At 29.7% G+C, this 13,699-nt stretch overlaps 5 protein-coding genes across 5 annotated transcripts; all 5 read right to left on the bottom strand.

Annotated features, from left to right (window-relative positions):
• Positions 1-2,458: 2,458 nt before the first annotated feature.
• On the bottom strand, positions 2,459-3,205 carry PWA37_004459 (uncharacterized protein; the record flags this gene model as incomplete). The annotated part of the gene is made up of 1 exon (XM_064860947.1): positions 2,459-3,205. One exon carries the CDS (start codon positions 3,203-3,205, stop codon positions 2,459-2,461), a length of 747 nt encoding a protein of 248 aa, XP_064717964.1.
• Positions 3,206-3,210: 5 nt separating this feature from the next.
• PWA37_004458 (uncharacterized protein) lies at positions 3,211-3,939 on the bottom strand (the record flags this gene model as incomplete). The annotated part of the gene is made up of 1 exon (XM_064860946.1): positions 3,211-3,939. The coding sequence occupies one exon, from the start codon at positions 3,937-3,939 to the stop codon at positions 3,211-3,213; it is 729 nt and encodes a 242-aa protein (XP_064717963.1).
• Positions 3,940-4,888: 949 nt separating this feature from the next.
• On the bottom strand, positions 4,889-6,277 carry PWA37_004457 (MFS transporter; the record flags this gene model as incomplete). The annotated part of the gene is made up of 1 exon (XM_064860945.1): positions 4,889-6,277. The coding sequence occupies one exon, from the start codon at positions 6,275-6,277 to the stop codon at positions 4,889-4,891; it is 1,389 nt and encodes a 462-aa protein (XP_064717962.1).
• Positions 6,278-8,918: 2,641 nt separating this feature from the next.
• On the bottom strand, positions 8,919-11,015 carry PWA37_004456 (GPI ethanolamine phosphate transferase 1; the record flags this gene model as incomplete). The annotated part of the gene is made up of 1 exon (XM_064860944.1): positions 8,919-11,015. The coding sequence occupies one exon, from the start codon at positions 11,013-11,015 to the stop codon at positions 8,919-8,921; it is 2,097 nt and encodes a 698-aa protein (XP_064717961.1).
• A 566-nt stretch (positions 11,016-11,581) lies between these two features.
• On the bottom strand, positions 11,582-12,769 carry PWA37_004455 (uncharacterized protein; the record flags this gene model as incomplete). The annotated part of the gene is made up of 1 exon (XM_064860943.1): positions 11,582-12,769. The coding sequence occupies one exon, from the start codon at positions 12,767-12,769 to the stop codon at positions 11,582-11,584; it is 1,188 nt and encodes a 395-aa protein (XP_064717960.1).
• Positions 12,770-13,699: the final 930 nt, after the last annotated feature.

The raw sequence follows: 13,699 nt of genomic DNA, 5'->3' as shown, positions 1-13,699 counted from the left end.
TGAACTATTATTCTAAGCTATACTGTTAACTGCTCATGTGTGGTAAGAAATTATACTAATTTATTTCCAAACAAAATTCTTATATCTAAATAAGTCTTCATCTTAAACAAAGAAAAAATTACGTTATACGTCGAAATTACTAACATATAACATACTGACAATGGTTTTGCAAGATGCATTTACTCTCGAAAAATATTAAAAATTTGTATTAAGGAGTTATACAGGATTAAAACCATATGTTTAGCTTACTTTTTCTACATATAAGACATATAAAAGAATGTAATACGAAGTTCCCATAAAACTGAAAGGGTCACAAGAGTTGGATAGTTTCTCTTTAAGAAAGCTCCGTATCGGGACGTTTTTACACGATTACAAATAATATTGAACATTGATTCTGTTGTACAAGATTATCTCCCAAGATGTGTATAACTTATTGTTTTCATACTAATTATATTTGTCTAAGGTCTTTGTATGATCTTCCCAATAGATTTTTTTCTATCCATACACATCTGAATTATCTCATTATCTTACTATACTTTAATCCATTTCAATATAGTCATGATATGCTTTAACTACTATTGTGTTGCTACTGTTGGAAAGCACTACTAATATAGTTTCATTCCTGAATAATACTATCAATCTATATCTTTAGGATTATTTGACATCACATATAATAACTATTTGCTAACGTTATGCCAATTTTCTTTACAACTTAACCTCCACCTAACCTACCCTTTCTCAGTAACAATGTCATTATAATAATTTTGAGTTTTCACATATTAATCTTAATTTTGTTTTATTTTGCCAATTCATCAATAATTACCTCGCAAACTTTGTCACCAATTACACTATATTAAGCTCATAGATTGAAGTATGCTATTGTAATCATTAGTTACTACATTGTGTAATAATTAACATATATTTTATTAGATACATTCTACTAGTAGAGGCAAATCAGTAGTTCTAATGGCAATGTTTTTACTCTCAAGTAGTCTTTTAGAACAATACCAACGTTTAAGGTAAGCACTATTATATTAAAAAGTCTTTTCCTATTGAGATATGATTGATTTCTACCACAAATAATACATCAAATATCTGCCTTATAACATATATATAAAATAAACAAAACCAATAATGCATACAAATGCTAATCCTTGAGGTGATAGTATAAGAACATTGTTGATTAAAGAAGATAATATTGAACAACAAAACCAAAATAAAAAATAGAAAAAGGAAAAAATTAATGTGGTTATTTACAGAAAAATGTGGGTGTTATATATATAAAACTTGTACATATGCTATTTGTTTTGGCAATAAAAATAAAGGCCAAAACAAAAATTAATTCTGAATGTGAAGTATTTTACTTAGACTATTTACTGAATTTTATTAACTTATCCTCACTTATTACTTCATAGTCAATCTTACTTAAAACTCATCCATGATATCTTCAGATCTTTTGTTTTTCATATTAATTGTTTCCAAAGATTTCTGTTCATCCAAGATCTCTAATACGCCAGGGTACTTGTACTAACTTATCATCATTTTTGATTCTAGTGACATTCATATCAAAGTTTGGGTTGTAAAATTTTAATGTAGGTAAATATTCACGCCAAAATTTACGTGCACTCTATGTCCATTGTGATTCTGTACTTGGAAGGTTAATTTTAAAGATTGGTACTTAGTGGGATTATTATTATTTGTGGTTTCTTTTGTAGTAAAAGTTAATTTGTCTAATATTGATAGTTGCTTAACGACTCTTTGACTTTCTCGGCCATATTTTATAAGTGTCTTTTTCTATTGTTTATTTTTTTCTCTTGATGGAATTACCTCAATTACCTAGACAAAATTTTGACTAGATTTAATGAAAACTAAGAATAATAGCTAGCAAAAATGTGAAATCAAAGCTGTGTTTGTTATCATTCTCCCTTGATATATACGTTTTACATTTGTACATTTCCAGTTGAATTTTCCTTGTTTAATCGGGAATTGAATCAACCTTTGATAAAAAGTTCACAAAATTAAAAAAAAAAGAAAAAAGAACAAAAAATATATATTTTCAGATTCTAATGGAATAAAAGAGGAAGAAAAGAATGGTTTAGCAAGACAAGTTGCATTATATTATTTAATTCGTTAATATAGTCTATGAATATGCTGTATAAATTATGTTAAGTTATATAAATTAGAAACAAAATAGATTTATCTTAGGAGAAAAGTCAAAATTGACAAAAAAAATTTAAATAGTTGATGTAAATCTAGTATTAAAATAATAATACTAGTAAAGTGAGAGAAATATCGCACGTGCAGATGAAGGAAAGGATAAATAATAGATATAGAGATACTTCTTTTAGAAGTAAAAACAAAGAAAATAGGCTATGTATGGCCAAATGCATTTTAACAAAAATAAAATAAAATAAAATAAAAAGTAGATCAAAAATATTCAATGCAAACCTCAACAAAACTAAAACGCTTTAAATAAATCATGATACGGATCTTCACCTTGAAAACCATAGTGAAGTTCCTCTTCAGGGTATCTATCAAACTGAGATGAATCACCTTGTCCATGTCTTATTGGTGGTTCGTATGGTGTTTCAATACATCTTGCTAATATTTTATCCCAAACAACCTCTTCAAACCATGGATGGTTTTTAACATCTTCAGTACCACCTTGCAAATTGCCTAATCTTTGACTTAAATTTCTGTTGATTAACCCTCTCAATAAATCCTGCACTAAGGAATCAAAGTATTCTGGAAATTTCAATGGGGCATTCAATATTTTCTCATATATTTTAATAGTGTTAGAATCATAAAAAGGGGTATAACCAGCTAACATTTCATATATTATTATACCAAATGACCACCAATCTACAGATTTATTATAAGGCTTCGTACTGACAACTTCTGGAGCAATGTAATCTGGTGTTCCACATAAGGTATATGTCACATCAGGAACGTATTTTGCAAAACCAAAATCTGTTATTTTAATATGGCCATTCCTATCAAGTAAAATATTTTCTGGCTTTAAATCTCTATAAATAATTTCCAAATCATGTAAGTATTCTAAAGCAAGACATATTTCTGCAGCATAAAATTTGGCAACTGGGTTTGGAAATCTTTTTGATTTTCTTAATAGAGAAAATAATTCTCCACCTTCAATAAAATCCATTACCATGTAAATTTGCTGCGAATCTTGGAATGTCCCCCACATTCGTATTAAAAGGGGTGTGATATTATTGATAAAATTTTTCTTTCATCATTTGTGTGTTCAACCTGTTTAAATTTTACAATTGTTTTCTTTTTTAAAACTTTTAATGCATAAAATCTACCATTATGATTTGATCGAATTAAATGGACCCTACCAAAAGATCCAGTACCTAAAGTCCTTAATATTTGAAAATCTTGGAAAGTATATTTCCCAGAGGTCTTTTTACCATGTAATAACATATCATGTTCTATTCCCTTAACTGTTAAAGGTTCCTGTACAGAATTGAATAAAGATTTATCATCACCAGCAGTATTCTGTGTTATATTATTATTATTATGATGATGATGATTATGATTATGGTTATGATTATTATTATTATTAGAAACTACTGCTGCAGCGGTAGTAGTAACAGCAGTGCTTCTGGTTTCCAATTCCTTTATGATGGATAAATTTTGGCTATCCACTTGTAAACTCTTTTCATGTTGCCTTTCTACTACTACCTCTTCTTCTTCTTTTTCTTTCGCTTGACGCTCCTTTAAAATCTGTATTTCATCTTTAGGAATTGAGTATACTGGAGAAGTAGAGTTGGCAATATCCAATTGTGGAGATTGTTCTCTATTAGACATTATAGCATTTTCATTCGCAGGTCTTGGTCTATGATAAGATAATTCTTCCTTGGGTGTAATATTTAAAGTCAACCGCCGTACCTGGTTATTCCTCTGTGGGTCCACATACATTTTACACAAAAGTAGTTGAAAATAAGGGGGAGGGAAAAAAAATTTTTTTGGGAAAGTTCACTAACTTATTTAGCAATCTTAAGTTTATCTTATCTTATCGATAATGTTTTAACGGTCCTTACTAATATATAATGTATGGTGACTATGATTCGTCTAGTCCATAAGCGTTTATTGCAACAGTATGAGATACTAGCCTTAAAAGCCTTGGACTTTTCTTACTTCTGAATTTTTTAATATAAAGAAAAAGAAACGAAAGCAAATTGAAGGAAAAAAAATTAAAAAAAAGAAATGAAAAGAAAAGGCAACAAATTTATAAAAAGTTTAATTTCTTTTTTTTATTTGATTATTATTATTCTGTGATGTGAATTTTCTTGTCTATTTTCATTTTATCAACATCATCTATTACTTGTTTATGCTAATTGGAAGTACAGAAAATAGAAGAAGGCTAGGTTTGTTTTTTTGTTTTATCTTTTTTTTCCTTTTTTCTTTTCAACTTGCCTGATAACGTCGATTCTATTGGGGATAATGTTGAATTACTGTATTGGATGCATTAAATAAATAAATAAATAAAAAGTAAAAAAATAAAGGAGAAGAGGAACACATGGACAAAAGATAGAAACAAAAGCGATGCTAATAGTGAATGAATTAATGAGTGAATGAATTAATTAATTAACCTTCCGTTCCATAAAGTGGAGTTGAGGATCTCATAAGATTTGAGCTCTCAATTGGAGCATTGACACTTAAAAAATAGCAATTTATAAGTGCAATTAGGCAACAGGTTAAAGGGAAATACAAAAACAATTCTGGTCCTATACTAATAGTAAATCCGTATATTCTTAGTAGTATTGGTGGCACAATTAACATGGATAAAGAATTCAGCAATGCAATGGCACCAAACACTTGACCTGTACTCTTTCCTGTTTTCTTATAATGTTTCATAATTGCTGCTTCAGCAATTGGACTGCATATCTTTGATAGACTTCTTAAAATGACAAAGATTATGATGATTTTTTGAATAGTTGGAGAATCTTATCATAAAAAAGTTGCTAACAGTTAAAAATATCAAAGACATGCCAATAGAAACTTTATCTAGTTTATCCACATTATTTGGATTTGTTTTAATTACATTTTTCATTAAGTTCATACCATAATGTGACGATAAAAATAATGTTATGCCATTTGCTATGCCACAGAAGGATATGAAGTAGCCTAATTCCACACTTTTCCAATGATATTTGTATGTACAAAATAATAAAAAACTAGGCATTATTCCCATCATAACTGATCCAAAAAGAATATCAATAGTAACTAACAATAAAACATTCCATTTCACTGAGGAAGGTTTATCCTTTAACCAAAATTGTTTGAAGGGTTCCAAGAAATCTACTAATTTTATTAGATGATATTTACCATATCTTTGAGCTTTGAACCATAAAGTAGAAGAAGAGTTGGTAATGTCATTGTTAAATTCTTGATATAACTCCATTTGTTTGATAGTAAATTGTTCTTTGGTGTATTCTAACCATAGATTATGACGTGGTTCTATTATTATAGTAAAACATAAAACTGTGAATAGAATACCGGCTGCAATAGCAACATAGATGGGTACCGAATCATTTCCATTATACCATTTAACTAAAAGAGATCCTGTTAATGGTCCAATCCCTGTAGTTATCTGCATAAGACTGGTGACAAAACTGATTGAAAATATTCTATCCTCAGGTTCCACAATATCATTTATATAACTATTTGCATTACCAAAAAATGCAAACATACCCCCGCTAATTGAATTTACAGTGGCAGAAAGAATAATTAACCATTTATTGAATGGTACATATGAAGATAAAGCCAGCAAATGTAATAGATTACCTATTACTCTTATTAACCCCATATAGCCGAATATTTTAACTCTACCATAGTGATCGGACCACCGACCCCATTTTCCACTCATTAAGGTACTGATTATACCTGAATATATTAAAGTAGTTGATCCAATTTGAGACATGTACATTTGAACTTCTTTTGAATCACATAAATTTGCATGAATACCACGGCAAATCTTGTTTATTGTTAATGTGATAAACGGTGTTAAATATAACATTTCACTAAATCCAAATAAAAATACTAATATGGATAATATAAATAAGCTCGGTCTTCTAAAAATACATTTATCTTTATGATGATGCTTTATTTCTTCAGTTAATCGCTGTAATGTAACGACTTCTTCGTCTTCTTCTTCTAGTGTTTCTTCTACTCTAATATTTTCAATATTTTTTTGAAACGAGTTATTAATTAAGTTTTGACTTAGTGAAGTATTATCCTTCGTTATATAGGTCATGTCAAAAATATATATCTGTAAATTTACTTACTTAAATGATTATACAAGATATTTGATTTTTTTTATATTGAAACTTAACTAACAGAATATAAAGATAGATGGATAGATAGATAAATTAGGATAATATCAAATTACTATGATGTTTTTTGTATCTATATCTGAAATTGCCTGCACTACAATTATAGAAAATCTAAATTGTTGGATACAACACTATTATAAACCTTTTTTTATTTATTTGTTATTTTGAAACCTTTTATTTCTATATAATATCGTATAAATGTCGTAAGAAAATGAATATATATATGCATGAATGTATGTGTGTTCATATTTGAATACATAGTTTTAAGATGGTTTATGCTAACCCCAATCTAGTCTAAATCTTACATCATCCTTCTAGATGTCCCTATTTCCTTGTTTTGTTTGTTTTATTATTTCTTATTTTTCCCCTGTCTAAAAGCAGGCTGCCTTTATAACAAGAAAGCCTCTTTCTCAATCTATAACGGCTATAATAAAGAGACGATTGACAGAACTGGAGGGAAAGGAAAAAATTAAAAAAAAAAAAAAAAAAAAAAAAAAAAAAAAAAAACAGAGACAACCCAAAATATCGTATTGAATGATAAAAGCAGTTAATTGAGTTTCTTTTTTTTGTTTTCGGTTGTTTTCCCTTCAATTTCCATTGTGTTTGTCTGCAAGATTCTTTGTTTTATTGTTATTTATAAGGAACATTTGCAGAATAAATGTGTCAACATTGGTTCAAATTGAAAGACAAACCTGTTGAGAATGAGCGCCTTTATTCATTGGATATATAGTAAACATTCTCAATATTATATTAAACAGATTTAGTATACAAAATTATAATAAAGTTCTTCACTTTCTCTCTCTATATACAACATAGAAATAGTAATATACAAAGATTGCAAATAAGATAAAAATAATGTATGATGAAATCTTTGGCTTTATATATGTTAACATTAAGCCATTTTCCTCTACGAACAGTAAGATATTTAATAAAAAAACTCAACAACTTTTGGTGACCTCTCAACAATTATTACTCAACAATTTATCGTTTAGTGTCTGCTAAAATCTTATTGTTCTATCTATTTTATTATAGAACATTCTATTTCAACAAAACCATATAATTACAAAGAGAGGAGAAGAATCAATCAGCAACCTTCAGTGACATATGTGCTTCTGGGAGTTCTAAGAAATTTGAATTGTAAAAGTGGAAGATTTTAAGTCTTTAGCACTTTTTTTTATAATCAACATATGAATATAAAATGGAATTTATCTTAGCAAATAGCTTTCCTATTGCGTATATGCACAAAAATATTTTGAGCCATAAAGCTATTCAGCTACACCACCATAATTATATACCAAAACTGAAATAATATCACCATTTTTGTCATCTATTATGACTAATATTTATGACATCCACGAAATATTAGTTGACAAAGATAAAGAAACTATATTAAGTTTTTTTATTTTTTTTATTTTTTTTTTCAAATATTATAAATACTTGCAAAATTTTATAAAACAGATCTAAAAAAATAATCGCCAGATAAATATTTTTCTATTTGTTTCAGCAGTTATGTACACTGAACAATATTTCTTAGGAAAAAAAAGGATTAAATATAATAAATTACTGCAATTTTCTGGAACCTAAAAGAAAGTCTCTTTTTTTATGTGATCTTGGTTTTTCTAGGATTTAACATATTGTTTATATATATGTATACATATTATTTTTTGATTCTTACTTATGTTTTTTTTTTTATAAAAAAATAAAGACTCACCAAACTTTAATTCTCGCTCTACAAACTTGACTCACATCTAATAAATGTTTACATATTCTGATCAAATAGAATCTTACCATTAGGTAAGATATATAATAATTTAGTTATAATTGTGATTAGTTTATGATTTAATAAAAATATATATACTATCTATTATATTTATTTTTATCGTTATTTTTCCTTCTTTTCGATATCCTCCAGTGGAGTCGCTTCTATTGTCACATTTCTTAGTAAAATATGACTAACCATTTCTAATACTAACATGAACAAAGATGACAATATAGCTAAACAATAGTTAGATATGGTGATACCAATGTCTAACCATGATCCCTCCGTCTTCAATAAATAGAAGAAATTTAATGACAATATATCACTTGTTGATATAATTAATGTAGATATTGTGTAATCCTTTATAGTTAATTTCATATTAAGTATACCTAATCCACATGATAATATAATATATGGAATAATTAATTTTAACATTAATAATGCACCCATGGGGAATGGGTCAAATATTGGTAATAACCTGTAAACTGAATCTAAGGAAAAAGATGATATTGATGCAACATTACCACAACCAAAGAATGCTACTTGTAATAAGAAAAATCCAATTACTGAAACTCTTAGCAATTGCAACCAGTTGTCTTTTACACTTTGTTGTTTTAAGCTTGATTCAATTTCAATCCATTGAACAACAAAGGCTGTGAAAAACACATAAAACAATAATTCAAATGATATTGTCAATATAATAAATGTAGGTGCAAATGTTAGATAAATGATTAATAATCTGACTCTATAGTTATTACTAGGTGTTAAATAATGGAAAAATGGTGTTATAAATAAAGAAATTATTAATAAAGACCAACCTGAGATTTGGGCACTGTATGGTAAACCTTCTCTTTTTGTAAAGATACAACTGATTTATTAGTCACAATTAACATTAAGATTGCTAATAGCATTTGAACTAAAAGTATTGTTCTTGTATTAGATGAAATGCTTTTGTTAACTTTTTTCAATCCATAAAATGAACTAATAATAATTAAATAGCCAGCATAATTAATTTGGGTCAGATCTTCTATTTTAACTGCATCATATAATGTGAAAGTAGACATAAAAATACATGTAAAACACCAGGCTAAGGTTTTTAGCAAATTAGTTTGCAATCCACATACTGTTGGATATATTGCAAATAAAATAAATATTATACTAAAAATCCATCGATGGAAAAATCCATATACAATCCCTTCATAGATCATTACTATTAAGAAAGCAATTGTAATTCTTTCTAATACAGAAATTCCACGGAATAATTCTTTGATACCTATTTGTAACACATATCGATTAGCAACAATTTGACACCATAGATATAGTGGGAATAGTAAGTACATGTAGAAATTGAATGGAGAACGTTGGTAGTATAAGACCCAGTTTAAGCATAAACTAACCAAAGTGAAAAAGGTTAAATTTAATAGTGTGATTCTTCCTTTAATGTTTTGATGACTAGGAATAATAAATAACTTTAAGAATATACTGAATGAGAAAACAATCCATCCAATAAATCCTAATGTGACAATTGTTCTAATTAATCTCCAGTTGTATGTGGTTAAGTAATGTAGTGCCTCCAGTGTGGTTGTCATAAGATTTTCAATCATAGAAATAGCTTGTTCTTCTAAATCAATTTCTCCTTTAGCAATTCGATCGATAATAGAATGAATTTCATCTAAATGATCTTCAAAAGGTTTTTCAACAAATTTATGATAATCTTTAAATACAAACTGAGAATTCTTAACTTCTTCTCTTTTCACAACGTATTGTTCTAGAATAGCTTTAGTATTGTTGTATAATGCTTTTAATTTGTTATCTTCATCTCCATCAATGTAAGATAGTGGCAGTTCCCCAACAGAGTTGGCAGGATAGTTCACACCAATTAGATAAGCCATCAATGATGCAATATCAGCTTGTTTAACATCATTTCTTACAATATGACCTAACTCCCATGATTTAGTATAATTATCGAAAACCGGAACATTATTCCTCTTGGGTTTATTTAAACCAGCACCCCATGCTACAAGTGGAGTTCTAGTATTATTAGGATGGCCATCGCCATGAGAACCAAAGGCACTCATACCATGATCAGCCGTAAAAATATACGCAGTATCTTCATCACCAAAAAAATCTTTAACTTTTTCAACTAATTTTGAAATTTCAGTGTCAATATACTTCACGTTGTCATAATATTCCGCAGAATATGGTCTATAAGAATGGCCAGCAGTATCGCAACCTAATAGGTGTAAGAAAAAGACATTCCCTTGTTGTCTTATTTCAGTATTAAGTGTACTATTTATAGTAGCATTATTGAATAAAGAATACAAATGTTTAAAAACATAGGCATCTAATTCTATTGAAGATTGAGTAAAATCTTCAAATTCATGACCATACATCCAGGTATCTATACGATTTGGATCAGAAGCTCCATCTTTAAACATTGGTAAAATATCAGGGGATCCAAAAGAGTATGTATGGGTAGACTGATTAAAAAAACTATCAAAATCGACAGGGTTTTCCTTCCAACCTTTCGTAACCGCACTAACATCTTCATAAAACCCTGCAATCATAGCAACGTGGCCTGGACGTGACTCTGTGGGCATTCTTGTATGTGATATTCCATAAGTTCCATTATTTTCGACAATAGATCTAATAAAAGGTGCCAGAAAGTTCGTTTCACCTGATACTGGATGTGTGATTTTATCAAAAGTGGTGTCTGCCCTCAATCCATCACCTACAATTAAAAACAATCTTTTAGCAGGTGGATTGTTTGTACTACGGTATTGGGACATTCCGTGAACCAAGGGTGATACAAAGTATATATCAAATATTGACCATAGATAAAAGAGATGAAAAAGGACCCCAATTATTAAAAGGGAAGTTCTATTTCTGTTCCATACCATACTGATTTGGTTAATTCTATCGTATTTGCACTTTTTTGGTGATTTCTAGGAAAGGAATGTATCATGTTTACCAATAACAAGTTTTCTTATTACACATATAAATTATATATTTATGTTTTTATAACCTTGACAGTTCAAAATTTTTCTGGAGTAATTTTTTCGTCATATAAAACGCAAAATTCTAATGTAAGAAAAATGAACATGTAAGCTAAAGGTGTAAACACTAATGATCTAGAGATGCAAGTAGCTTCCACTCTCCAGTTGAAATAATAGGTCAGGTTTCCAGACTGAAATATATTTTATGATTTTAGAACATTATTTATTGGATGTATCATGACTAAGTGTACAAATAATATATAAGAATTAAATAAAAAACATAAAACATGAAAGCATCTGAATTTAAAACATTCAAAACTTTAAGAACTAAAAACAATGTTTGCAACATTGGGAAATTTCGAAGAAAAAATAATAAAATAGCAACATGAACGAACTAGTAATATATAATGCAAAATGAAAATTATAATAAGTTTAGATTAATGCTTATTTTCTTTTTGGAAAGAATGCAATTAACAGGATACCAAGTCAATAGCTTGTAAGTAAACTGGATGACATTGAGCACCAATTGATTCGTCGTATAAGTTGTAGAAGTCTCCAGATAGACATTGGTAGAAGACATCATTGTTACCTAAAGCTAAGTTACCTTCTGGTGTGATAGACCAACCAGCAGCGTAGATGGCACCAGCTTGTGGTGGTGGACCATCGAATTGGAATTGTCTGTTGGCAACAATAGAACCGATTCTACCTCTGCTATCGGTTAGTATACCATCCTTTAAGGTCATAGATAATGTACCATCGACCTTACAGGAAACGGCTGTGACAGGATCAGTAGATTTGCCACTAGTGACTTGACCGTCACCGATTTGAGCAGCAGCAGACTTAGTAGCAGCTTGAACTTGACCGTCACCAATTTGGGAAGCAGCAGCCTTGGTGGTTTTGGCAGCTTGGATTTGACCATCACCAATTTGGGAAACAGCAGCCTTAGTAGTCTTAGCAGCTTGAATTTGACCGTCACCTATTTGAGAGACAGCAGCCTTGGTGGTTTTGGCAGCTTGGATTTGACCATCACCAATTTGGGAAACAGCAGCCTTAGTAGTCTTAGCAGCTTGAATTTGACCGTCACCTATTTGAGAGACAGCAGCCTTAGTAGTCTTAGCAGCTTGAATTTGACCGTCACCTATTTGAGAGACAGCAGCCTTGGTGGCAGTAGCAGCTTGGATTTGACCGTCACCAATTTGGGAAACTACGTCTCTCTTAGCAACTGAAGATGTGGCCTTAGCTGCAGGAGTGGAGATTCCAACGACGGCAATACCGAAGGTGGAAGCGTAGTCAGTCAAACCGCCACTGTAAGTGCCAGATGGGGTTAAAGTGGACCATGGTTCAGTTGGGACGTAAGCAGCCATGGCAGAAGTAGCCAAGGCAGCGGTAGCTAAAGTTTTTTTGTATTGCATTTTTGTTTCTGTATGCTTGTGTTGATATAGTTTAAAAGAAAATCTCTGTTTAGTTTTCTCTGGTTTTTGTCGGAAGAGTTGTAGTATAGGGAAGAAAAAGCAAAAAGATTGCTGTGTCTTCTGCTGGAACATACTATCTTTATATATGTTTGTGAATGACATATACCATTGAATCATCACACACAATAGAGGATACATGAGATAATTGTAGTCTAATTCATTACTAAAAAAAATAGATGACAACATTTTTAATTTTCTTCTTTTAGATAGTAAATGTATTAAAATGGAAAACCATAATAGAGTAGTTGCTGGTGGTGTGGTCAATTACATTGTAATATCAAATATATGCACCTTTCATTATACATGTTTTTTATTAAATTGAAGGAGATACAATATTAAACAAAAGAAAAAAGTTTTCACTTTGATCTTGCACTTTTCTTTTTTTCTTTTTTTCTTTTTTTCTTTTTTTTGTTTTTTCCTGTTTAGGTAAAGATATTAGGCAATTCAGCCTACCTTAGATTTTAACCTGATTTGGCAAAATCTCATCGTTGGTTTTCTGCAAATATTACCGCATTTGGAAAAATATGGAGAGTTTTTTTGTTTTCTTTCTCGGAAATAATAAGGGAGTAAGAGAGCGAATGTTGCGAGGCAATTTTCCACCAAAGCAACACTAATTACATCAAATCATAGACATTAGTAACACATAAAGTGTTGTTCTTGGATTAAAATTTTTACAGAATCGTATTTTTGTTGCTATTTTAGAGCTACATATATCCTTTTAGAAGTGTCACCTGTAATATGGAAGACAAGCCAGGTGTCAAGATAACAGGAAAGAGGAATGTCAGGGCCCAATCACTAAGAAGTTCTTACTTTTAATATCAGTTTTTTTTTTTTGAGGAATATATTCCACTGCTAACTATTACAGACACAGTGTCGATTATAAGGAAGTGTTACAAAAGAAAAATCTCTATGTAGTGTAAATAGCAAAGCCAAATGTCATGGTTACTTGCCTATAATATTTAGACAGCTTTTCTTGACTTTAACTGTTCATTGTTGTAGGATTGCGGTATAATGGAGTTTGAGAACCAAAGACATATAACTTCTCTTAATTTGATCGTTTTGGCTGTCTTTTATTTTAGATCAGTCTGATCTTTTTTTAACACTTTTTATTTTTTT

Source organism: Arxiozyma heterogenica (assembly GCF_036370985.1).
Source record: "Arxiozyma heterogenica strain weizmannii chromosome Unknown scaffold_5, whole genome shotgun sequence".
Lineage (NCBI taxonomy): Eukaryota > Fungi > Ascomycota > Saccharomycetes > Saccharomycetales > Saccharomycetaceae > Arxiozyma > Arxiozyma heterogenica.
This window is presented reverse-complemented; position numbering and strand designations above follow the sequence as displayed.